This window comes from Macaca nemestrina, chromosome 4, assembly GCF_043159975.1.
Source record: "Macaca nemestrina isolate mMacNem1 chromosome 4, mMacNem.hap1, whole genome shotgun sequence".
NCBI lineage: Eukaryota > Metazoa > Chordata > Mammalia > Primates > Cercopithecidae > Macaca > Macaca nemestrina.
The window spans coordinates 188,067,168-188,090,687 of NC_092128.1; the positions used below are offsets into that span (position 1 = coordinate 188,067,168).

At 47.4% G+C, this 23,520-nt stretch overlaps 1 protein-coding gene across 11 annotated transcripts in view; it reads left to right on the forward strand.

Annotated features, from left to right (window-relative positions):
- LOC105472500 (adenosine deaminase RNA specific B1) overlaps positions 1-23,520 on the forward strand; it is a 135,156-nt gene that overhangs the window by 69,846 nt on the left and 41,790 nt on the right. Inside the window, exon 1 of one of the 11 annotated variants that reach the window (XM_024789993.2) lies at positions 5,835-6,112. The exons of 9 other annotated variants lie outside the window; for them this stretch is intronic. In XM_024789993.2, the coding sequence (XP_024645761.1) occupies positions 6,013-6,112 (100 nt within the window). In that variant the 5' untranslated portion in view covers positions 5,835-6,012. Of the gene's footprint in view, positions 1-5,834; positions 6,113-23,520 lie in introns of those variants that run through there. One more of the 11 variants, XM_071095820.1, reaches the window with a different exon arrangement.

Sequence of the window (23,520 nt, forward strand, 5' to 3'; positions counted from 1 at the left end):
TGTGGGGGTAAACTAGAGAGACTAAAGCCTGCTGTTGAGCTCAGCTTCCTGTAGAAACCAAATCAAATGAAAACCCTGACCCAGCGGGAGAAGGCAGAGAGTTGGACTTTTGAAAACATGAGTGTGTCCAGCAACCAGGCAGCAACAGTCCTCGTTTTTACCCAACTTCTATAAGCACTTTATTTCTCCAGAATAATTTCGTCATAAAGAATCCAGAGTTCAGACAGCTCTTTACCATCTGTCTTTTCCTTTTTTCTTACCCTATGATTGGCTTGATCTGGACTGCCTAAAACCATGACAATATTAAGTGCTTTCTCCTGGATAAAAATTTTGGCTTCTTCTCTAGAAGTTCTGGCTCTTCTCAAATTGTTTCTTCTTTGGTTCGTCTTCTGTCCCTGTTAGGAGACCCCTGGGGCCTCGGCTGGAGACACAATGCAGCTAGTCCCAGCAGCCACTGTGCTTGGGCCTGGCCAGCCCCTCCTCAGGGGCCACGGCACTGCTCACCTGGTGACTAGCTCTTCTTAGCCAGGTCTGTTCATGGCTCTGGTGTTTTTGAGCTTCTGGCTAGTCCTCAGTTTCTCAGACCTGGCTAATCACAGTGTGGAGTCATTTTTCATGACTGCGCACCTCACTCGTTTGATGCATGGCAAGGGAATAATTAAATTAATAAACCTACAGAAACTTCCACTTACAGTTTTCAAATACAGTAAGTGAATTTCTACTATAAAATAGGTCAAAAGAGGTTTCATTGTTTCTTATTTGAAATAATTAAAGAACATTTATGTTTCCCTTTTGTGGTTTCTTGGTTCTAATCCTGTGGGTTGCTTTTGACTTCCTCTGTTGGAGATATGCTGTGCATCCGTATTTAACAGGAGATCCCGAACTCCCAGCAGGGAGCTAAGCACAGATGTGTGCACAGATGCATGCTTAGGTAAGGATTTTGTGCAAGGCGACTCGTAATGTGAAACTGTAAAACGTGCTACCTTAGACTGCAGAGGGAAGGGGATGATTTGATGTTTTCCACACGCCTCTTTTACCAAAATGGGTCATCTTATCTGTCTCAGACCAGGCCTCCTGGGGGCACAGGAACAACACAGCTGCAGTGAAGGAGGGGCTCCTGCAGCTGGACTGGCCCTAGAGCTGTGAGTTGTGCCCTGCATGTTGCTCAGCGCGTTCTGCGGTTGCCCCGGCCTTGGTCCCCCATCTCACTGTGTTAGCCATGCAGGTCAGCAACCGTGAACCTTCCTGGCTCTCACACTGCCCCTGGCACCTGTCTCTGTTTCTGCTCCCAGCATCCTCTCAGCTTCTTTTCTGAGCCCCACGCAGCAGTTCCTGCTCTACCACCACCACTTCTCCTCTGTCACCAAGAGAGGGCAAGAGTCTGTAGAGCCTGTGCCAACTGTCTGGTGAGGCTTTGTCGAGTGATGGGCGGGGCATTGCGGTACAGCCCTCCTGAACTCACCACACCAGAGGCCTGTCGGCATCACTGTCAGAAATAGACGGCCTCCTCTCCCAGCCCCTGCCACAAGCTAAGCGTCTGTGAGAATGGAGGCTCTGCTTCCCAGGAGAGCCTGCCCCAGACGTGGGGGCAGCCTTTGCAGACAGCTTCTGTCCCACCCACCTCCTCCTTGGTTTTCACTCCTTTATGCCCTCAGGGACCTGCCCATCGGTTCCCAAGCCCTCAGGACCATGGCAGCCTCCGTGAGGGTATGAGCTGGGTAAAAGGAATTAAGGTGGAGTCACAGCTACCAGTGGCTGATTGCCCATGGGTGTCAGGCCGACCCTAAGTGCCCCACTGCTAGTTCACTGTCCCATGACAGCCCCAGTATTGTGAGCATTGAAGGAAAGAATCCGGACAGGCGGCGGAGGCTCCCACCTGATGACACCAAGGCTCCTGCCTTAGCACTAGGGCCTGGACTCCCCTTTGCTGTAATGCCATAAAGTATGTCAGGAAGGTTTGCCCATGACCTGGTGGAGAGAGGAGAGATGTGACAAAGTGACTCTGGCCTGTGTGAACTGCCCACAGGGGAAGGTTGGAGGAGTCGGTTTGTGAAAAATCAGGGCTCTGAGAGCACTGGAGCTGGTGCTGAGTTCTGCGGCAGTCGAGAAGTAGAGCAGATCTGAGCTCCCGGCTCCTCACGGGCATCACAGATGCATTCGCCAGCAGCTGGGCTCGGCTTTGCTCTAACATCCGTCCGTCCTCTGGGAGCGTTGTTTCTCTCTCCCTGGCTGCCCAGCCCAGCTCCCTGGCCTGGTGAGATCTCTGCATCGTTTCTCCTCCCCAGCTTCTCTCTCCACCCATGCCACCATGGGAGAGTTTAGGCCGTCTCATCCCTGACTGGCCTGAGGTAGGGCTGTGACTATCCCCTGTTCCCTCTCTCCTGTCTTCCTCACCTGTCCCCACATAATCAGTCCACCTTCCTTACCGCTGGATGCAAACCTGCAGACTCTCCATGGCTTTCCGGATGGAGTTCAAAGACATCACCTCAGCGTGAAAGGCCCTTTCAGGTCTGGCCCTGCACAGCCCAGACACCCGCATGTTCCTGGGTACAACAACATGGGCCCCCGGGCAGCTTGCCATGATGCGTCAGCCTCTGCTGGCTCCTGATGTGGCCTCTGTTCCTGTCTTAGGCCCCTGTTCCTCCCAGCAGGCTCCCCACTTGCCTTATTCTATCTCAGAAGCTCATCCTGACACCAGCTCTGTCCTTTGGAGCAGAAATCCATTGCAGCTGCACCATGCATGCTGATGAGTTGCTGGCCGTCTCCTTGTACACAGCATCTGGGCGCACTCGGGTGGCCCTGCTGTCCCTGGGCCTGTCCCTGACACTGGCAGTGGTTAGAGCACCAGAGTTCAAATGGGGGCCACATATCATGTCTAAATCTTTCAGAGTTTTAAGTCAAGCCAGCGCACTATTGATACAATACGTTATGTCGTCTTCGGCAAATACATCTTCAAGATGGAAAAAATATGTGGAGAGCTATGGTTTTTATATGAATTAATGTTGGCAAAATATCAAAGACCACTAAATTTAACTGCTACTGTGCATATCTGGGTGTTCTGTTCAGATGCCACTCATGTTTGAATGAGTAACAGATCAAGACATGATTGATGAATAGGTGCATATGTTTCCCATAACATTGATTATTTTGTTTTTATTTCTGCAAATCACTAATTATGTTTTATATTAAGCATTTTCAGATAATGCTTGTTCTATTGGTGTTCATGGCTTAATGCAGGGCCAGCACACGGCAGCCTACAGCCTGTTTTTGTGCAGCGTTTACATTTTTTAAAGAGTTGTTAAAAAATAAAATAGTGCATCAGAGACATGTGGCCATGAAGTCTAAAGTACTTACTCTCTGGCCCTTTACAGAAAATGTTTGCTACCACTTGATCTAAAGGATTAAAAAATAAAGCATGTCATTGGGCCAGGTGTGGTGGCTCACGCCTGTAATCCCAGCACTTTGGGAGGCCAAGGAGGGCGGATCACCTGAGGTCGGGAGTTCAAGACCAGCCTGACCAACATGGTGAAACCCCGTGTCTACTAAAAATACAAAATAAGTTAGCCAGATGTGGTGGCACACGCTACTCGGAAGGCCAAGGCAGAAGAATCGCTTGAATCCAGAAGGCAGAGGCTGCAGTGAGCTGAGATCCCGGCACTGCACTCCAACCTAGGCAACAGAGCAAAACTCTGTCTCAAACAAGCAAAAAACCAAAAATGTCATTGAATTTGAAGTATACAAAATTTGAATATGTTTCTATCAAAAATTTGAATTTAAGTAAATAACAAAGCAAAAATTATAATTTTTTGTGTTTTCAGAAAATTATTTTTTCTAAATTATTAAAAGTTACATAAAGTAGTTAATGTGAAATGTTTAAATCAAAATTGTTTAAAGCTGAGTTTTAAATTTAATAATTTGAAAATTTAGTTAAATCATATTAATAATTTTTTAAGAAATGAAACTATTGATAATTCTGATGTCTGACATCTCTCTGATTGCTGACATGGAGCCTGAGTCTTACGGTGTTTTGAGGGCCTCCAGCTAAATTGGGGTTCCAGTGCCAGAGTGGCTGGCAGCCCCGCCCTAATGATGAGTGAAGGGGCTGGGCGTGCTGTTTCCAGTGCTTTCATGAGATGCTGCTTTGCCTGGCGGACGGCCTGATGTCTTGTTGTTCCACCTGTGACCAGGGGGTCCCTCTTGAATTGTGTGTGTACTGACAGATGCCCTGGTGGCTCTTGTCTGATCCATGTCCAGGTAATTCCTGCCTGATCGTCACTCGTGCCAGGAGCCCGACACAAATTCAGGCACAAATTCAGTACACCACACAATGGGAAGCATGTTCAAAGATTTTTACTTACAGGTCCTGAGCAGGGAGGGTGCCGTGAGTCACGAGGGCAGTCCTCTGTCCCTGGGTCATGCAAGGCAGGAACAAAGAGTCAGGCAGAGAGAGAGAGCACTGCAGCCAACCAGCAGAGCAAATAAGGGAGTAGAGTGGGGTCACTTGAAGTGTGTGGGCAGGTGCCTGAGTGAAGATGCCTCTCGGTTCTCATCTCTGGTACTGGCTTGGGCCACTTGGGTGTGGTGTAGAACTAGAAAGTGTCAAGGCTGGCTGAACTCTGCTGCTAGTAGGAGAAAGTGCAGCTCATATTCCAGATAGATGCTGAGACAATAGAAAATAAAAAGAATTCACTATGCTTAAGCAGAGTATGTCTGGACACACACAAGTTTAAAAGTAATAAGAATTGCTTAATATGGCATAATTTCCTCAGGTGCCATATACAGTTGTCACCAACATTGCACTAATTCGTGTGTACCTTTGGAATAATGAATTAGAAAGTGGATGCCGGTCGTTATTGGGAAAAGGTACTTTGTTACACGAGACAGTAATCGCATTGTGCCAAGAGAAAGAATCTGACTAGTTAATTTGTCTTTTTTGTCTTTTGCCTGTGAGTGCTGCTTCTACTTGCCTCCTCCCCATAATCGGACTCCTCCCAAGACAGCCTAATCTTCAGGGCATTTGGATGCAGCTGCCTTTTGTTCCAGAGACACAGGCCATCTCAGGGGAAGCATCTCCCTGGGGCCTGAACAGCATTTTTTTGGACAAGAAGGGGCTGAAGGCTGTGGGTTCTGCTGTGCCAGCCCTAAATACTGGCTCCCGAGCGGCAGAGGCACCAAGTGCTGTATGATGTGCATGTGTGATGCGTGTCCCTGCTCACCCCAGGCTGGTCATGGTACTGTGCTAGTCACAGGCTGGCAGTGCTGATCAAACCAGGCACAGCGGAAAATGGGAAGATGTTGGTGTTGGCCCCTCTCTTGGCTGCGCGTCATTCACCTGGGCCATGAGCCGTGCCCCTGCTCTGCAGTAATGAACAAGGCAGGTCAGCGTTGGTGGGAGACAGAGTTAAGAGAGGAGAAGGAGCGCTCTCTGGGGGCGAGGGGATCCGTTTGTCAGTGGCCTGCAGTTTCCTGTCCCAGGGATTTCACTGGTGACATCCTGACCACTCAGCTGCACTTTCCGTGGAGCTGTTTTCATCAGCTGGCATCTGCTGAGCCCCTGCATTGCGTTGTGTGGTAGCCTGTTACTTTTTGCAGTTTTATTTTCTACACTGTACTCTCTTATTGATAGATTTTTTGTATCAGGATTTCCATTTAAACAGGACTTTGGTGTGTTTGCCGTGGGAGATTTGTTTCCCTAGGAAGATTCATGCTGTCGTTCTCTCCCTTCTGCTCGTGTTGTTTTGTCCGTGACTGCACTGAAGGGTTAACTGTCACATGTCATCCTCTGGGTGGTGTGCTCTGAAGTCATTATGGAGTTTGGGCCCCTTCAGCCTAGTTCTGCCTAACTGCAGCGTGATGAATGGGCCCGAGGCAGAGGAGGAGGCTCCCTGGTCGGCAGGGGCTGCTGTTGTCGCAGCTGCCGGCACACTGAAGTGAGTCGCTGTGCTGCTGCCCCGAGTGACTGAGGGACAGAATGAGGCTGGGGCCGGCTGGCGCTGGCATTGGCGTGTCTGCATGGCGTCGTCCACCACTGGGCCTTTGCACATGGGGACCTTTTTCAGCGTCATGGGGCGTCGGTATAAAAGGAGGCGCAAGAAGCGCTCTGAGAGGAAAGGTAATTCATTTAGTTTTTATTCTTCAATGTGAAGCATTAGTGTTTAATGCAGTACAGAAGTGTTTTCCAGGATAGATGACTTTGTGAATTAATCTTGCTGATGCCAGTTACTTCCTATTTTCCCTTTTTAAGTGCCTTTTTTGTTGTTGGCATTTTGTAGAATTTTAGATAGGGGCACTTAAAAAGGAAGATTCCAAAACATGTCTGTAAACATGAATAGAAATCATTTAGCTTCAGAGTCTGGAGTGTGTCTTTGGAAAGATATTTATAAAACCCTAAAGTTTGTAGCTTTGAGCCACAGAAAGGTTTTTCTCCCAGAGATAGATGCTTATATGAGATTTCCTTTGCCGCACTCTTCGTTAATGACTTTTCTACATTAAAACTGTTCTTCATGCTGCAGAAAGCAAGGCTGTAGCAACCATTGTGAAAATATTTCCCCTTTAAAAGAATGGAGAACAAATTCCTTACATTCTGCACTCCAGGATAATACCAGTTTTTAATTCAACTTAATGTTTTAAGTTGTTAAAATCTAGATTATTTTTTCTCAAAACCAGATTCAAAAGTTGTCCATGACTATACACATCACAAGCTACTGGTTTTTGGACGTGAACTGCTGCTTTAAAAGCTGTTGTTTTTTTTTCTCTTTGTATAATATGAAATAATTAATAGAAAATGCCTTAGTGAAAAGATGTATCTAGCCCGGAGAACAGCTGAAGACAGGTGTGATCAGTGCCTCTGCCTCTGTGTCTTGTGGCCACCCCCTTAGTGTCCCCTTCCCGACAGGACCGGAGCACAGCCTTTCACCACCACAGGGCCTTCGGGACATTCTGTGGCAGGAGATGGCTGTCTCTTGAGGAAATAAAATTAACCTCGGTTTTTTGGTGTGGCTTCCTAAAAAGAAGAAGAACAGATGCATCTCAAAGTCAGCAGTCGTGTAACAGTGCCTTGCTAATATAACAAGGATGACAGCACCTCATGGAAGTCTGTGTCTGGAGTGGTAACCCCTGACCCTGGGCCCTCTTTGCACCGCGCTGCCAGCTGCTTGTGTCCAGGGCTGGGGATACGACACCCTCGATGCTTTCCCGGACTGACGGGCGGTCTCAGTACAGCCAGTCTGTGCGGCCCCCTCTGCCCTCACCTCAAGAAGTCACAGCATTGGCCTGTTTTTGTTTCCTCAGTTAAGCTTTAGAAATGGAGATGTCACTAAGATAGGCAATAGGGGGTAAAACAAATGTACAGGCAAAAACTAAAGGACATTTTTACCAAATACCTTCAATTTAGCATTACCACCCCTTTTCCCATGGACACTCATCACTAATCATTTAAGTTGGGAAAAATATTGAGAAGTACAAGAATAACTCTGTCGTCATTCTTTTGGAATTTACTGTGATTCAAGCTTAAAATGTCTTTTTCATGCATTCCATAATCTCATTCTGCAGTGGGAAAACCACTCTCAAGTATGTTACATTTTCAGACCAAGGTTATAAGAAATTGAGAGGGTTATAAGATGTGACAATGAAGCCCACATATAAAATGACTTGTATTCCTTGGTCATTCCTATGAGTAAGTTCATTGTGAGTGTTATTAAACAGTATCACGTTATGTGTTAGTTCTTGCTGTTGATATTTTATAATATGCATTATCTTTGAAACTAATAAAAATACCTTTGAAAATTACGGATATTATTAAGATTGGCCATCACATTTATACCAAACTGGCAAAGTTTTATAAGATGTAAAATATAGTCTTTTATACTGTATATTTTTAAGATATGGTAAGTCATGTGTGTTACATGGTTTTGTTTTGTTTTTTTCTAAGACTGGTATAATGTACACCTTTTAAAATGTAATTCTTTGATGAAAACAATGTAGTAGCAAGTTACTGGTTTTAGTTGGCTTCAGTGGCAATATAATTTCAGTGATTTTTTTCATCACTCCTGAATTATCCGTGCAGTTACTCCCTTCCACAGGGCAAATAATTGACTGTTGACTGTGTGTGAGCCTCAGATGGATTAGCTTAATCATCAGGAAAATAGGACTAAAGAATAATGTGCCATTTAAATAGCAGCCAGAGCCCCCATCAAGCAGACACTGCCACCCTGGCAGATACTGCCAGCACGAGACCTGGGAGAGGTCTGGGAGCCACAGGGCAGGATTCTGGGGAGCAGTTAGTGCCCATATATGAGGCGCTTCCTGCACCCAGCCAGTGTCCAGTGACTGCTGCTGTAGCCTCATTCACTCACGGCACTCCTCATTCACTCACAGCACTGCTGCTAAGTTGATGGCCAGTGGGAGGGCAGAGAGATGGGAACACAGAGGCAGTCCTTCACTCCCCACCCCCCTGCTGTCTGAATAGCATCCTATATTTCCAGATGTATTTCTCACTGAGTATTTTGTTTGTCTCCCATGTGATAACATCCTTATCTGTGCTTAGTCATGTGTGTACATGTGAAGACCACTGTCCTCTGGCAGCAGTTCTGAACTGTGTTTTAGTCTGAGGCTGGACTCTCCCATGTTTCCAGAATAGAGGTGAACAGGGTGTGGGGACCTCTGTGGAGATGGAGGTCCCAACCTAGAGAGGCTTGCTCCCCCTGAGTACTTCTGGAGGAGAAGCCCTGAGACTCCTGACCTTCACCCTTCACAGAGTGAGGAGAGCCAGCTGGCCATGGGGAGGAAGCAGGCAGCTATCATGCCAGCCTCCTTCTCTGGTGCCAGCCATAACTCTTACCTTGCAAAGAGAGCAATTCTTTGTGAGATGCAGAGCATGGTAGCACCTGGAGGTATAGGATGGGATGGCATTTATCCACCCATCCATATACCAGTCCATCCATTATCTATCTACTCACTTTAGTCCATCCATCTATCCATCAACCTATCATCCATCTATTCACTCATTTACCCATCTACCCACCCATCCATCATCCATCCACTCACCCATCCATCCACCCATCTACCCACCCATCCAACATCCATCCGTCCATCTAGTCATCCATCTATCTGAGCATCTACCCATCACCCATCTATTCATCAGTCCACCCACCCACCCATCATCACCCATCATCACCCATCACCCATCATCCATTCATCCATCCATCCACCCACCCACCCATCCATCATCACCCATCACCCAGCATCCATCGTCCATTCATCCATCCATCCACCCATCCACCCACCCAGCTATCATCACCCATCATCCATTCATCCATCCATCCATCCATCCATCCACCCACCCACCCACCCATCATCACCAATCATCTATCATCCATTCATCCATATACCCACCCATCATCACCCATCATCTGTCATCCATCCATCTACCCACCCATCGTCACCCATAATCTGTCATCCATCCATCCATCCATCCATCCATCCATCCATCCATCCACCTACCCACCCATCATCACCCATTATCCAATATCCATCTATCCATCTACCCACCCACCCATCATCACCCTCTACCCATCATCCATCATCCATCCACCCATCCATCCGTCCACCGACCCATCATCCCCCATTACCCATCATCCATCATCCATCCCCCCACCCACCCATGCATCATCACCCATCACCCATCATCCATTCATTCATTCAACCATCCATCTACCCACCCACCCACCCATCATCACCCATTACCCATTATCAATCATCCATCCACCCACCCACCCTCCCATTATCACCCGTCACCCATCATCACCCATCACCCATCATCCATTATCCATTCACCCATCCATCCATCCACCCACCCACCCGTCATCACCCATTACCCATCATCCATCATCCATCCACTCATCCACCCACCCATCATCACCCATCATCACCCATCATCTGTCATCCATCATCCACCCACCCACCCATCATCACCCATCATCCATCCATCCATCCAGCCACCTACCCATCATCATCCATTACCCATCATCCATCATCCACCCACCCACCCATCATCCCCCATCATCCATCATCCATTCATCCATCCATCCATCCGCCCACCTACCCATCATCACCCATCATCCATCATCCATCATCCATCCACCCACCCACCCATCATCACTCATTACCCATCATCCATCACCCACGCACCCACCCATCATCACCCATCATCCATCATCCATTCATCCATCCATTCATCCATCCATCCATCCACCCACCCACCCATCATCACCCATCATATGTTATCCTTTCACCCACCCACCCACCCATCATCACCCATCATCTATCCATTCACCCACCCACCTGTCATCACCCATCACCCATTCATCCATCCATGCATTCACCCACCCACCCATCATCACCCATCATCTATCATCCATTCATCCATCTACCCACCCATCATTACCCATCATCTATCATCATCCATCCATCCATCCATCCATCCATCCATCCATCAATCCATCTATCCACCCACTCATAATCACCCATCATCTGTCATCTGTCCATCTACCCACCCATCATCATCCATCAACCATCATCTGTCATCCATCCATCTACCTACCCACCCATAATCACCCATCATCTATCAACCATCCATCCACCCACCCATCATCACCCATCACCCATCATCCATCCACCCACCCACCCATCATCACCCATCCATCCACCCACCCATCATCACACATTACCCATCATCCATCCACCCACCCATCACCCATCAGCCATCATCTGTCATCCATTCATCCATCCACCGCCCCCCACCCACTCCTCCATCAATCCATTGTTCTGTTCATCCAACAAGTACCCATTACCCCCTTCTGCATGCTGGCACCAGGGGGTTGGACATGCTTAGGGGGTAACGGGATGGCAGTAGCAGGGGGAAGCCACAGCTTTCAGGCTTGAGGTTTGTTCTGGAATGGGCCACCTGAAATCCCACTAGGTGCATGAAGAGGGTGGATTTAGGTGATTTGTCACTGCTGCACTATATGTGTAGTAGTGGGAAGGGATATTCCCCAGTATCTGGTGAGAATGGAAGACACCATTCTCGAGCAGTGTCTGCCAGGAGAGGGGCCCAAGTAAGGAAGGTTGGACCCCCAGTGGACAGCAGCGTTATGGATAGAGGGCCCAGATCTCCTAGAACCTGTTGTAATGGCTGTGTGTGTACCTTTCACTACATTTGTGCTGATGGGCCTCGCAGCACAAAAAAGACTCTGCTGCCTGGGCAGAAGCTCCTCTCATCTACAGGGTGCAGTTTAAGCACAGGCACGTACACTCTAGGTTAACAGTTGAAATTCTGAAGCAAGCGTATAGAAGTAGGTTTGTGAAATGCACTTGAAATACTATGGAAATTGGATCCAAAGCAAATCATAACAGTGCCAATTCTTAGTGTAATTATAAGTGTTAATATTGGAAATAAAGTTTACATTGTTGTCTTTTTTTCCCTTTGATTCCAGAAAATTACAATTTTCAAATAAGCAGGAACTTACTTAGGTTGTGTCAAGTAGAGCAAAGTGGACAGTCTTTCAAATGCATTGCTGCTGCGTGTGCACTGTGAAGGACAGAGCACCTTCAGGAAGGCAGGGCCCTCTGAAGTTTGTGCTCTCACGCGCTGGCTCTGAGCTGTGATTTTTGTTGCTGAGTGTCTGCCTCAGCAGTTCATGTAGCTTTCTAAAGCTTACCGTTGGTTAGGCATGCTGGACTGAGGCAGGAAACGAGTGCGTGGATCAGTGTGGCTCTGTACATGTGAACGCGTATGGACATACATGCATAGGGTTGGGGGAACGGGGGACAGGGACAAGAAGGGCCAGGGCCTGTGACCACATCAGAAGCAAGGGTGATGCTCTGTGGCACAGCTGGCCCTCGAAGTCACTCAGTGACCTAGGCTTCTTCCATCCTGGAAGAAGCTCTGTTCTCTAACAGAAGGTTCTGGAGTCACCTTGGCAGTTGCTTCTAGTCCAGTAATAGATAGGGGAGAAAGAATACAGGGAAACACGCAGGAAGCTGTGTGAGTTGGCCTAGATGCAGTGGCACACGCCACAAATTGCACAGAACCCCCACGGGAAGTGAGCCTGGGTCCTTGCCCATCACCTCTTTCCAGCTGGTGTCCAGACCTCGGGGTGATCCCTGATTGTTGCTTCATTGGTCTGGCTATGGCTCATCGTGGGCCGGCAGCCTGGGAGCCATGCAGCGACAGGGGAACCGCAATAAAATACACTTATTCAGGAGAGGAGATGGAAGGGCCCAGCCTGGCCCTGTCTTGCCAGCTTCCTGCACCCTGCACAGCAGGGAGCGTCCTCATTCTCCAGACCCTGATTCTTCTCGGTGGGGGAAAGGTCAGGGGGGAACTCCTTTGTCTGTCGTTCTCTCAGCCACTGGCTTCATCCTTTGGGGGTTCTTTCTGATCATTGCCTTCAGAGCCCCATCTGAAGAGGGTGTCAGTGTAGAACACAGTGAGTCAGAATGTGGAAGCAAATGGAACCATCTGGAAGTTTTGCTCTAGGCCTTATAAAACACATAATTTGTTAGGTGTGAAATATATAGTATGTGTAGTAGTGATAATAGGATGGAATAAATGCCTTAGATTTGCAAAATTATGTCAGAGAGTTTAGGGATCTTTGGTCCTGTACCAGTGACATCATTTTGTGGCTCTTGGGGATTTGGGGAGGGACCTCCCTGAAGCCACTGTGCAGCAGCCTCGTGCTCAGGGCTCACAGGTCCCATATGTGTTTCCCCCACTTCCTACACCAAAGCTGAGCTGTCCTACCTTCCTCACATCCCCACATCCCGCAGGTGTCCCTCTGCTTAGCAGCTATTTATTCTGCCTATATTTGGGCCAATTGCATAGGCTGTCTGAGACCTGACAGTATGCTGGAATGTACAGGGCATACAGTGTTTTGTGTAATATCATGGGAAAGCATGCAGTTCTTTCGGTTGATGGTGGTTACAGATAAGACTGCAGAGACAGCTCGTGGTGGGTTGGAGTGTGGCTCAGTCTCCCGTGGGTCTGCTCCCCTTCCAGACTGCATGTGGAATTCTGCATAGAGTAAAGCATATTCGGGTATGTAGGAGGAAGGCTTAGAATAAAATTTAGCTTTTTTTCTTATGGAAGCAGTACATGTTCATTGTAAGAATTAGGAAACATAGATACAAAATAAACTTTATGAAAAAACTTTATGAAAAAGGTGATCATCTGCATTAGTCTGTTTTTGCACTGCTTAAATAAAGACTGAGTAATTTATAAAGGTAAGAGGTTTAATCGATTCACAGTTCCACATGGCTGCAGAGGCCTCACAATCATGATGGAAGATGGAGGGACAAAGGGACGTCTCACATGGCAGCCAGCAAAGAGAGAAAGGAGAACCAAGTGAAAGGGGGAAACTCCTTTTAAAAACGTCAGATCTCATGGGCCTTCTTCACTACCATGAGAACAGTATGGGGGAAATTGCGCCCGTGACTCAATTACCTCCCACTGGGTCCCTCCCGCACATGTGGGAACTGTGAGAGCTACAGTTCAAGATGAGATTTGGGTGGGGACACAGCCAAACCATATCATCATCCTTGAAGCTAAATCTTTGAATGGGAGCAAAGCCATAATAATTTTCTTCCAATTCCTAGTACTAGAATTAGATTTAGAAGTGTTTAAGGCTTTGTATTTTTGTGTTATTATGACCAGGAGCTCAGTAATGCCTAACTTCTGCCTTGGAGGATGATGTGAGTGTGCAAGAGGGGTGGCCACATCCCTCCAACTTCATTCCTGGTATCCAACGGGAGGCGAATAGCCTCCTTTGCACCTCTTAGCCACCATAGTCCTCTCACATTGCCAGCTCCTTCTGACTTTTGGGGTTGTTTTACCCTCTGGACAGCAGTGTGAACAAGGTATGTCAGGCCAAGGGGGCTGCTCCCCATGGGAGGCCTGGCCGTGTTGGCTTCCAAGAGGCCAGATGGATGCTGCTCACCATAGAAAGTGACCCTTTTCCCTGGTCCTGAGCCAACCTGTCACTTCCATGCTGTGTCACTTTGACAACTATCTTTGCTTTCTACAGAATGAAAGGAAACTTTCAAAAGTCAACATATTAAAGCTTGTTTGCATTTATTCTTTTATGAATTTTGCTCACATTTTGTCTACCGCTTTTTAAATTGGTTGTTTGTCTTTATATTATCGATCATAGTAGGCTGCTGGAAGGTTGACCACAGAAACCTGGTTCTAACTTTCAGGGAGGTCACCGTGTCTGCCTCCATTCAGGCCCATCGGGAAGGGGCTGCCTTCTGTCCAGGCACATGCTCCAGGTCCCTTAGATGGAAGGAAAACACATGGTCTTTATCCAGTGGACTCAGGGTGCAGGTAACTGGACAGATTAACCTTCATCATTTTCACAGATCCCCGTAGAGCTGGACCAAAGGAGGTGGGAGATCCCTGCCGGGAGCCGCTGCAGTGGGAGGGCTTACAGACGTTCGCATAGCCTCTTTCTATTTGGTTGTTTAACTCTCGTTAAAAGGAGTGGCTTTCAGCCCTCTTGCTTACTGTCTTGCAGCGTGTGTGTGTGCACATGTTCCATGCACATTTGTAACTCTCCCCATGCTCTCTGATTCAGCTTTGTTCCCGTAGAGTTGCCCCAGCAGTGCTTTGCCGTGATGATTGTGTGTTTTAAAATACTTCCAGTTGCTTACTTCTGTTTAGTTATCTCAGTGCTAAATATTGTTAATTAATTAAATATAAGCAGCATGTTCTAGATTTTATATCTTCCTGGATATAAATCTTCCTGGATATGACTTCCACTCATAACATTATGGATTTTTATTGTAAACAAGGTAGAATTTTATTTGCCACCTAATCATTTCATCATGGTGAGTGTCCTCCTTACAGGGCGTATACTGAATTTGGGTTTTACTCCTGTTTTGTTCATTTCCACAAGTTGAACTCTGTGTTATTATCCCATTTTCTGTTAGGGTCATTGTGTTGTTAAGTAATCAACTTGCACAGAAGGTGTGCACTTAGAAGGTTAACAGAAAACAAGTTAAAACATGACTGAAAATATATTTCTGTAAGAATTACTGTAGTTCTCCTGAGAGTATAAATAGCCAGGGTTTTAAAGATCTGCCTTATAGGATTTATACTGCAAATAACTTGGCAGGATTAATTGGCCTGCATTTGCTTGCTGTAGTCAGTACCATCTAGTGTTTTAGTCAATATCAGTTTTTGTAGTGTGGATGAAGCTGGTGATGGCAGCTGCAGCCTGTCTGGAGTTGCTGCTGCCATGTGTCAGCTGCAGTGGGGGAGGCTGGGGCTCTGTGCTCCATGGAGTTGGTGGGAGCCGGGAACAGGTGGAAGCCCCACCCCCCTGCAAGTTGGAGGAGCAGGAGCCCCGCCATCCTGGGCACAGCTGCAGCCACCCATTAGCAGCTGTGGACCCAGGCATCCCTGCACTCACTAGGGCCCAGGAAGCCCCCCTGCCCCGACAGGCTCAGAAGTGCCTGCTCCCACTGCCTGGTCTCTCCCTGCTCCCAGCACCTGCTCCAATTTCAGAGCAAAGTTGTGGCCGAGCCGGGGCACTGTCACAACCTGGCTGGGAGTGTGTTCGCTCAGGGCAGTGCTGACATGCCAGCACTCTGCTGCCTTGGCCCCCTCCAGACTTTGGGCACTGAGGAGCATGAGAGGGAGGCCATTGTGGGACTGAGGGCAGCAGAGTGCAGGCCTTGCAGGTGCCCCTCGGCAGGAACAGCCTGGGTGCCGTGTGCACTGTGGACGGCAGGATAATGGTGGCGGGAGGCAGACAAACTCCTGGGAAGAAAGGGGAGGGTCCCTGGTGAAACTCCACCTTCAGCTCACAGAGGGCTTGAGGCCTGGGGACCAGGCTGCCGGTTCTGCAGACCAGAGTGAGAACTTATGGTGCTTTTTCCCGGCCCACCCATGGCTGCCCATGGACCAATCAGCACACACTTTCTCTCCTCTGAAGCCCATAAAAACCCCCGGACTCAGCCAGACTCGGGCAGAAGAAGGGACGACCTGCTTGTGGAGAAGAGCTACCCACTGTGGGTCTCTCTGAGTCGTTCTGTCACTCAGTGAAGCACCTCTTTGCATTGCTCACCTTCCACTTGTCCATGCACCTCTTTCTTCCTGGACACGGGAGAAGAACTTGGGATCTGCTGAATGGCAGGGCTGAAAGAGCTGTAACAGAAACAGGGCTGAAACACACCCTTTGCTTGCCACGTTGCAAGCAACAAGGAGAGAGAGAGTTGCAAGCAACCCTTCAGGGAGCCCAGACCTAGGAGCTCCCTGAGCCAGGGCGGTGATGTCCTCATTGGGGCCCTGCAGTTCCTGGTGTTTCCAGGCTTCTGGGTACCACCATGTTCCCTGGTTTCAGCCATGGAAGCTATGTGTGGTATGCCTGGTTCAGCTGCAGCCTTGCAGGGAGCCAGTGCCCATGCCAGTGCCTGGAGCTGCCCACTCTGCCACAGCCAGTGTGCCTGGCTGTACACAATGGCTGGACCCCATGTCCACTCACTCACACATCCCTTCCCGCTCCATGCCTGGCTCACCCTTGGCAGGCATGGGATCCAAGCCGGAAGTGTGAACCGAGCGCAGCCTGCCATGCTGCGTGGGCAGAATAAGCCCAGCAGGCCCAAGCAAAACTCGGGTAAAGGCGCCACCAGTGACAGAGGTTTCTGGCCAGAAAAATGATACCCTGAGGATCCTGTGACACTAGGCTCTGATTTACCAAAAAGAGCCACACCTGACTAGGGACATGGGGAAGCAGGGGCATGCAGGTCTGTCCACGAAAGCCCCACTCCTTGCTTTAGGGACAGTAGCTGATGCCCATGAGTGCTCCTTTATGCAGGTGCTGTGCTGGTGCTGAATCACCAGGGCTTGCCCTGCCTGTAGAACCACCACCAAGAAGGTGTGAGAGAGTCTCAGCTCACAGCACCAGACACTTCAGACCCAGGTTGGAGAGCTCGAGGGCCTGAAACAGGCTCCAGGAAGATGTGAGTCTCAACTCACAGCACCGGACACTTCAGACCCAGGTCGGAGAGCTCGAGGGCCTGAAACAGGCTCAGTCCCAGACTCTCGCCCAGTGCTCCCTCCCCCACTCGTCCAGCTGTCGTTCTGCAGACTGCAGGCTGGTCAGAGGCTTCCCATCCAGAGTGACCCAGCAAGGTGTTCCTGTTTCTTAGAAGAGGACAATCATAGCTGCATGGGAAAAGAGTTGTTAATGAGGATTGTACTAAGTAGATCCCTTTCACATCAATAGTAACCAATTTAAAGCCCTTTCATTTACAAATGTTTCTGATTTAAGGACTTAGAGGTTAGTTCCTATGCAATCAAGTTTAGATGTGTTTTGGAGAAAGTGGATACAGCCCACGTGGTCCCAAAAGGCAACAGGGCACAGGTAACATTCCCTGGCTGTGATTAGTTAGTTGAGGACACCACAACTGGAAGCATCCACGATCTTCCTCACAGGAAGCACCTGACTGAGAGCTGTGGACGCTGAGGATGAGGCTTAAGTCTGCCCTAGCAGAGCTCAGGGCCTGGTGGGAAAAGCAGGGTGGTCAGGCCATGGGGGGAGTGAGCAGAGAGGGGTAACCAACTCTGCACAAGGAGCCAGGAATCCCCCCGCTCAACCAGGAGCACTGACTCTGAATCTGGGCCGGGGACGCTGACTCTGGGCCCTCAAGGCCCCCCACCGGGGACACTGACTCTGGGCCCTCAAGGACCCCCACCGGGGGCGCTGACTCTGGGCCCTCAAGGCCTGTGGTGCCCACAGCTCCATCCACAGCAGCGAGCCTTGTGCAGTTTCACTACAATGGTAGCACACATGCAACCTCCTGGGGGCTGCTGGGGCCTATGGGAGTCAGGGGTGTCGACAGTGTGCTCCCTGGGCCTGCTCAGGGTGATGCTGAGTACCAGGCAGCAGTGAGTGGGGTGACTGAAGGGAAACTCGGGGGACATCTGGCCCTCTGTGCTCTGCCACGCTTGTCCCCATGCTTGCTGTGTTTGGTTTGGGGCCATTGGCCCTGCTCCTGTAGACTCAGAGTAGCTGTCTGTCCCACATTTCTATAACCGAGTTCGCTTGACACAGTCAACTTGGGCTGTGGGCTTTTTTTGCTGATCCCTAAATTGGTGACGACTAGTGTACATTTGAATAGTTGCCACTAGTTGGTACCTTTCAATAAAAAGTACAGATTAATAATAAATGGTAGAAGTTCATGCTTCTTCCTTCTGGCGAAGACCAACACATGACCCTATTTTAAAGAGCAGAAAGCTGCAGAGCCACTGCCATATTGCAGGCACCATCCAGGATGTGTAGGCATCTCAGGGATGTTTTGGCACTCAGAGGATTGTATGGTTTATTTTTAGGAAACAACTGTAGCAGCCAAGTGAAGACACTGGACAGGGGAGGACAGCTGTTGCGTGTGTCCACGGGGCCTGAAGTAGGCCACGAAAGCCTCAAGTGTGCCCCTGTGTTGGCACAAGTACAGGGGCTGCCAAGGAAAAGCTAGGGGTGGAGGAACTCAGTGCACAGTGTTCCTGTGGGGCAGGCATGGCGCCCAGTGGGGAGGGGTGGAGAAGACTGAGCCTGCCCCAGCCATGTGGGCCTCGCAGCCTGCTGGGAGAGGCAGGCCACAAACAGGGAGACAAATTGTGGATTGCACTGTGTGGAGGGAGAGGGAGGGGAGCACTGGGGTGGGCTGGTGTTGTGTGAGCTGGGACTTGGGCAGTAGGAGGTGGGGTCTGATGAAGCCTTGCACGAGGACATGGCAAGGAGGGAACAGGGAAGCACCCCAGGAAGTTGGAGAGGCTCTGGTGGGCATGGCGAAGGGCTGACGATGTTCCTAGTGGCCGTGACACATGGACATGTGTTAGAGCACGTTTTTTATTTATAAAGACGTAGCCCTGGCTGCTGCGAGGAGAGGGGCTCTCAGGGTCAAGAGAAGGCAGAGAGGCTCCTGCATAAGCTGAGTGGTAACAGCAGGGCAGAGGTGGACAGACTGATGTGTTTATCCCAACTTTGGGAGAAGAGCTGGTGACATGGGGTGTGGGGTAAAAGGGGAGAGAGAACCAGGTAGTCTCCAGGTGTCTGGCCTGAGCGCCTGCTGTGTGCAGTGCAGGGACAGATGGGTGCAGTGAGGTGACAAGATTTACTCATGTGCATTGGTACATCTGCTGCCCGGGGTGGCCAGGTGAACAAGGAGCTGGTATTTGTCAAAGCTGAAAACACCTTACTTGAGGCCCCCTGGAGCACCCAGGCCTCACCAGGCCCACCCCCGCCCAGCCGCCCTAGAGCTGCCTTGCTGGGCCAGTCTACTACTGTCTGTGCTATTGGCATGTGCTTCTCGCATGATGCATCCCTTTTAATGAGGGAAGAACTAGAGCCACAGTTTGATGAAGTTGCTGACTGGGCAACTGAGGTGTTAGTGCCCTGTGCAAGATGCCCTGACTGACACCTCTACATGTTACTTTCTGTCATTTGTCATTGATAGAATTTCCTCTTCTGTTTCAGTAGATTCCTATTCTCATCAATATTTCCCACTTAATATGATGAATATTGTACATTATTATACTTGTTTTAATTATCTCCTTTTGCATTGCACTAGAAAAAATGCGTTTGCTGAAAATTAGGCACAAATCTTGCTTGCTCTGTGTACAAGATCTGTATCTTGTTCAATGTGTACAAAATCTCTATAAAGATTCACTTAGCAGCAGATTGCAGGGAGGGTTTCCTAGAAGGTAAAATATTTCACTGAAAATATTATCAATTGAATATTTTGGAACACTTTAGTGATATTGTTTGGTTTAGATAATACTGAAAGCAAAATATAAATTATGAGGTGAAGTATATCTCTAAACATGCATGATTTGCTTGTTGAATTTCAGATTGTTTTCATTCAAATGATGTAAGAGGTTTATACTTCAATTGCTTTTGTTAAATGAGCAAATCATCATTCAATTTTTTTGCTACAAAGTTATTCTAGCTTTGGAATGCTGCTTATGTATAGTAAAGAATCAACACGAATAATCTCCACTTTAATAACGTTTCTCTTTTTTTTAGTTTGCAGTTCAAAGCTATTAAATATGGAACCCATAGCAGTCATAAAGAATATGTAAAAGTTTTCTCAAAGCTATCCATTTTTGAGGGGAAAATGGATTTAATCCAGTAATATATGTTAGTAATTTTAATCACGTTCACCAGTTGTCTTAAACAGTTTTTAATCTGTAAACTTTTAGTGGACTCCTAAAGATGGCATTTTTTACCAGCACGATAGAGACTATTCAAGTTCTGATGCATCTTTGGTGTAAATAAGTCATGTTTTTAATATTTTATTCCAGGATATGGTTTTTCATTAAGGGAAGGGGAGAAAAAGGGTAGGTATGCTCATTGTCCAAAGTTGATAAGAACATTATATATATTGATTATACTTGTGGTTGCAATGTAAGTATCTATAAAAAGGTATAAAGAATAATACAACAATCATTTACCTACCCCCCAGTATAAAACATATAACATTGCCAATTTGATCATGTTAGCTGAAATCAAAAGCAAGCTCATGAAGAAATGATCAGGACACGGTGAGGGAATGGCCTTGTTTGATCCAGCTTGATCTTCTTCCATGTCGGCACCCAGTGTCTGGTCCTGTTTATTAAAAATAAAAAGCACGTTCATATGTCCCTGATTTAAGATGCCACCTTTACCAAATATTCTGTGTCTGGATGTGTTGTGTCTGATTCTGGATTTTTTTTTTTTTTCCATCACATTGACCCTCTTTGTCCATGAGCCATGCTGTGTTGCTTTAGGCACTGAGGCTCTTTATTTCTAATAGGAAGGACTAAGCCACCTGCGCCTTTGGTTCAGAGTTTTCCTGAGTATGTGTTTATCCTTTTCATGTAAACATTAGAATCAGCTTGTCTAGTTACATTAAAAAAAAAAGTTGGATTTGTACCTGGAACCAAGTGAAACTGAAGTCTCAGGTCTTCTGCAGTCAAGTTCAATGTTCTTCCACACTCACCACCTCCCAGCTCTGTTTTACTTCTTACTGCATTAGGAGGCATTCTGAGAAATGAAGATGTTGTTCTGAATATTGCTATCAAATAAGGCTTTTTTAAAATTGACCATTCTTGGAATTTTGTTCCATAGGGAATATTTGATAGGGCTTTAATTCTTACTTGTTTGTAGTTCAAGTCATAAGAGGTTCTTTTAAAAAGGAAAGAAAAAATAGCTCTGTGAAATGTGCTAAAGTGTTTGCATTTGCTATTTTGCTTTGTCTTGTAGCCTTTGGTACAAGAGTTGGCATTTGTCAAAGCTGAAAATGTTGGCTTCTGCTCTGCAAGAGATTTGTAGCTCCCATTCTTAATGTGGGCGGTACCTGCTGGTACTCACCTGCCACCACACTCGGCATGACTGTTTTCTACTGTGAGACATTTTCCATGTCCTTTTAAAAGAATTTTAATACGTAAGGGCAGGAAAACAAGGTGAACTACATGAATTCGGTGAACGACATGAGCTGGGCTCACTCCTGTGCCTCAGCACTTTTATTGTTGTTGTAAAGTTTGTTTTTCCTGGTCCCGGGTATCTGAGAGAAGTCAGCCTTCTCAAGCAAACCAATTATTGATTAATTATATATAAGAATTAAATTAGCCTTTTGTGTGTCTTCTGCATATTATTAATAAACTTTTTATTTTGAAGGCTGGATGCGGTGACTCATGCCTGTAATCCCAGCATTTTGGAGGCCAAGGCGGGTGGATCACCTGAGGTCAGGAGTTCGAGACCAGCCTAGTCAACATGGTGAAACCCCTTCTCTACTAAAAATACAAAAATTAGCTGGGCATGGTGGCGTGTCCCTGTAATTCCAGCTACTCGGGAGGCTGGGGCAGGCAGCTCGAACCTGAGAGGTAGAGGTTGCAGTGAGCCAAGATAGTGCCACTGCACTCCAGCCTGGGCGAGCCAGACTGTCAAAAAAAAAAAATTAAACTTTTTATTTTGAGATAATATGGATTCACATGTAGTTGTAAGAAATAATACGTACATGAACATAAGCCTTCATTTCTCTGGGATAAATGCCCAGAAGTACAATTGCTGAGTCATGTGGTCGTTGCATGTTTTATTTTCAGGAAACTGCCAAGCTACTTTCTGGAGTAGCTCTCCCATTTCACATGTCTGCCAGCAGTCTCCGAGAGATCCCTCTTCTCCACAGCCTCCTTTTCACTTGGGGCTGTCACTGTTGTTAAAGCGACACTATGCTTAATAGCCCTTCTCGGAGGCGTGCAGCGGAGTTATCTCACTGTAGTTCTCAGTTGCATTCCCTGGTGACTCATGATCCTGAGCATCCTTTCATGAGTTTATTTTCCATCTGTACATCCTCTTCATGTCTTTTGCCCATTTTCTAATTGGACTGTTTGTTTATTTTGCTGTTGAGCTTTGATAATTTCTTATATATTCTGTTTGTTGGATATGTGTTTTTCAAATATTTTCTCCTAGTCTGTGGCTTGATTTTTCATCTTTTTAACAGGGAAGTTTGCAGAGAAAAAGTTTTAAACTTCCAATTTGTCAGTTGTTTCTTTTGTGGATTGTGCTTTTGCTGTGAAGTCTAAAAACTCTTTGCCTAGCCCTAGATCCTGAGGATTTTCTCCTATGACTTTCTAAAAGTTTCATAGATTTATGTTTTGCATGTAAGCCCATAATCTATTTTGAGTTAAGTTTTGACTAAGGTAGGAGACCTGAATTGAGGTTAATTTTTTTGGATCTCTAGTTGCCCCAATAAGGCCGTGCCTCCTTCACGGAATTGCTTTTGCACCCTTGTTCAAAATCAGTTCGACATATTTGTGTGGTCTATTGGGGATTCTCTGTGCTATCCTCTTGTGATCTGCTCGTCTGCCTCTTGCCAACACTGTACTGTCTTGATGACTGTAGCTTTGTAGTAAATGCTGAAATCACCTAGACTGATTGCTCCCACTTTATTCTTTTTGATGGTGGCTACTTTAAAGTCTTTCTAAGAGAATTCTAACATCCGTGTCATCTCCCTATTGGCATCTGTTGATTGTCTTTTTTCATTTAGTTTGATATCTTCTGTTTCTCGGTGTGACAAGTGATTTTTTATTGGAACCTGTTTATATGATATTATGAGACTCTAAATCTTACTCAAGCCTTCTGTTTTAGCTGACTTTCTCATACACCGTGGTGTCAGAGGAAGCAGGGATGCTGTCTCATTACTGCTGGATGGGGGATAAGTCCAAGTTCTCCACTGGGGCTCCCGGATACCTCCCCGTTGTGAGAGGGCCTCATCACTGCTCCATTTGGAGCCTGCACTGACAGCATGGGCTAGCGTTGTTTCCACCAGCTGGGAAGAGAGTCCAGGTTCCCCACACAGTCTTCCATGACTCTGCATTGTGGTGTGGGAAGGGAAGGGGTTGTTAGAGCCTGGTGGGAATGAAAATTGTGGCTTGTCACTCAGCCTTGTCAGACACCACCCAACAAGGGGACTCTGGATTGT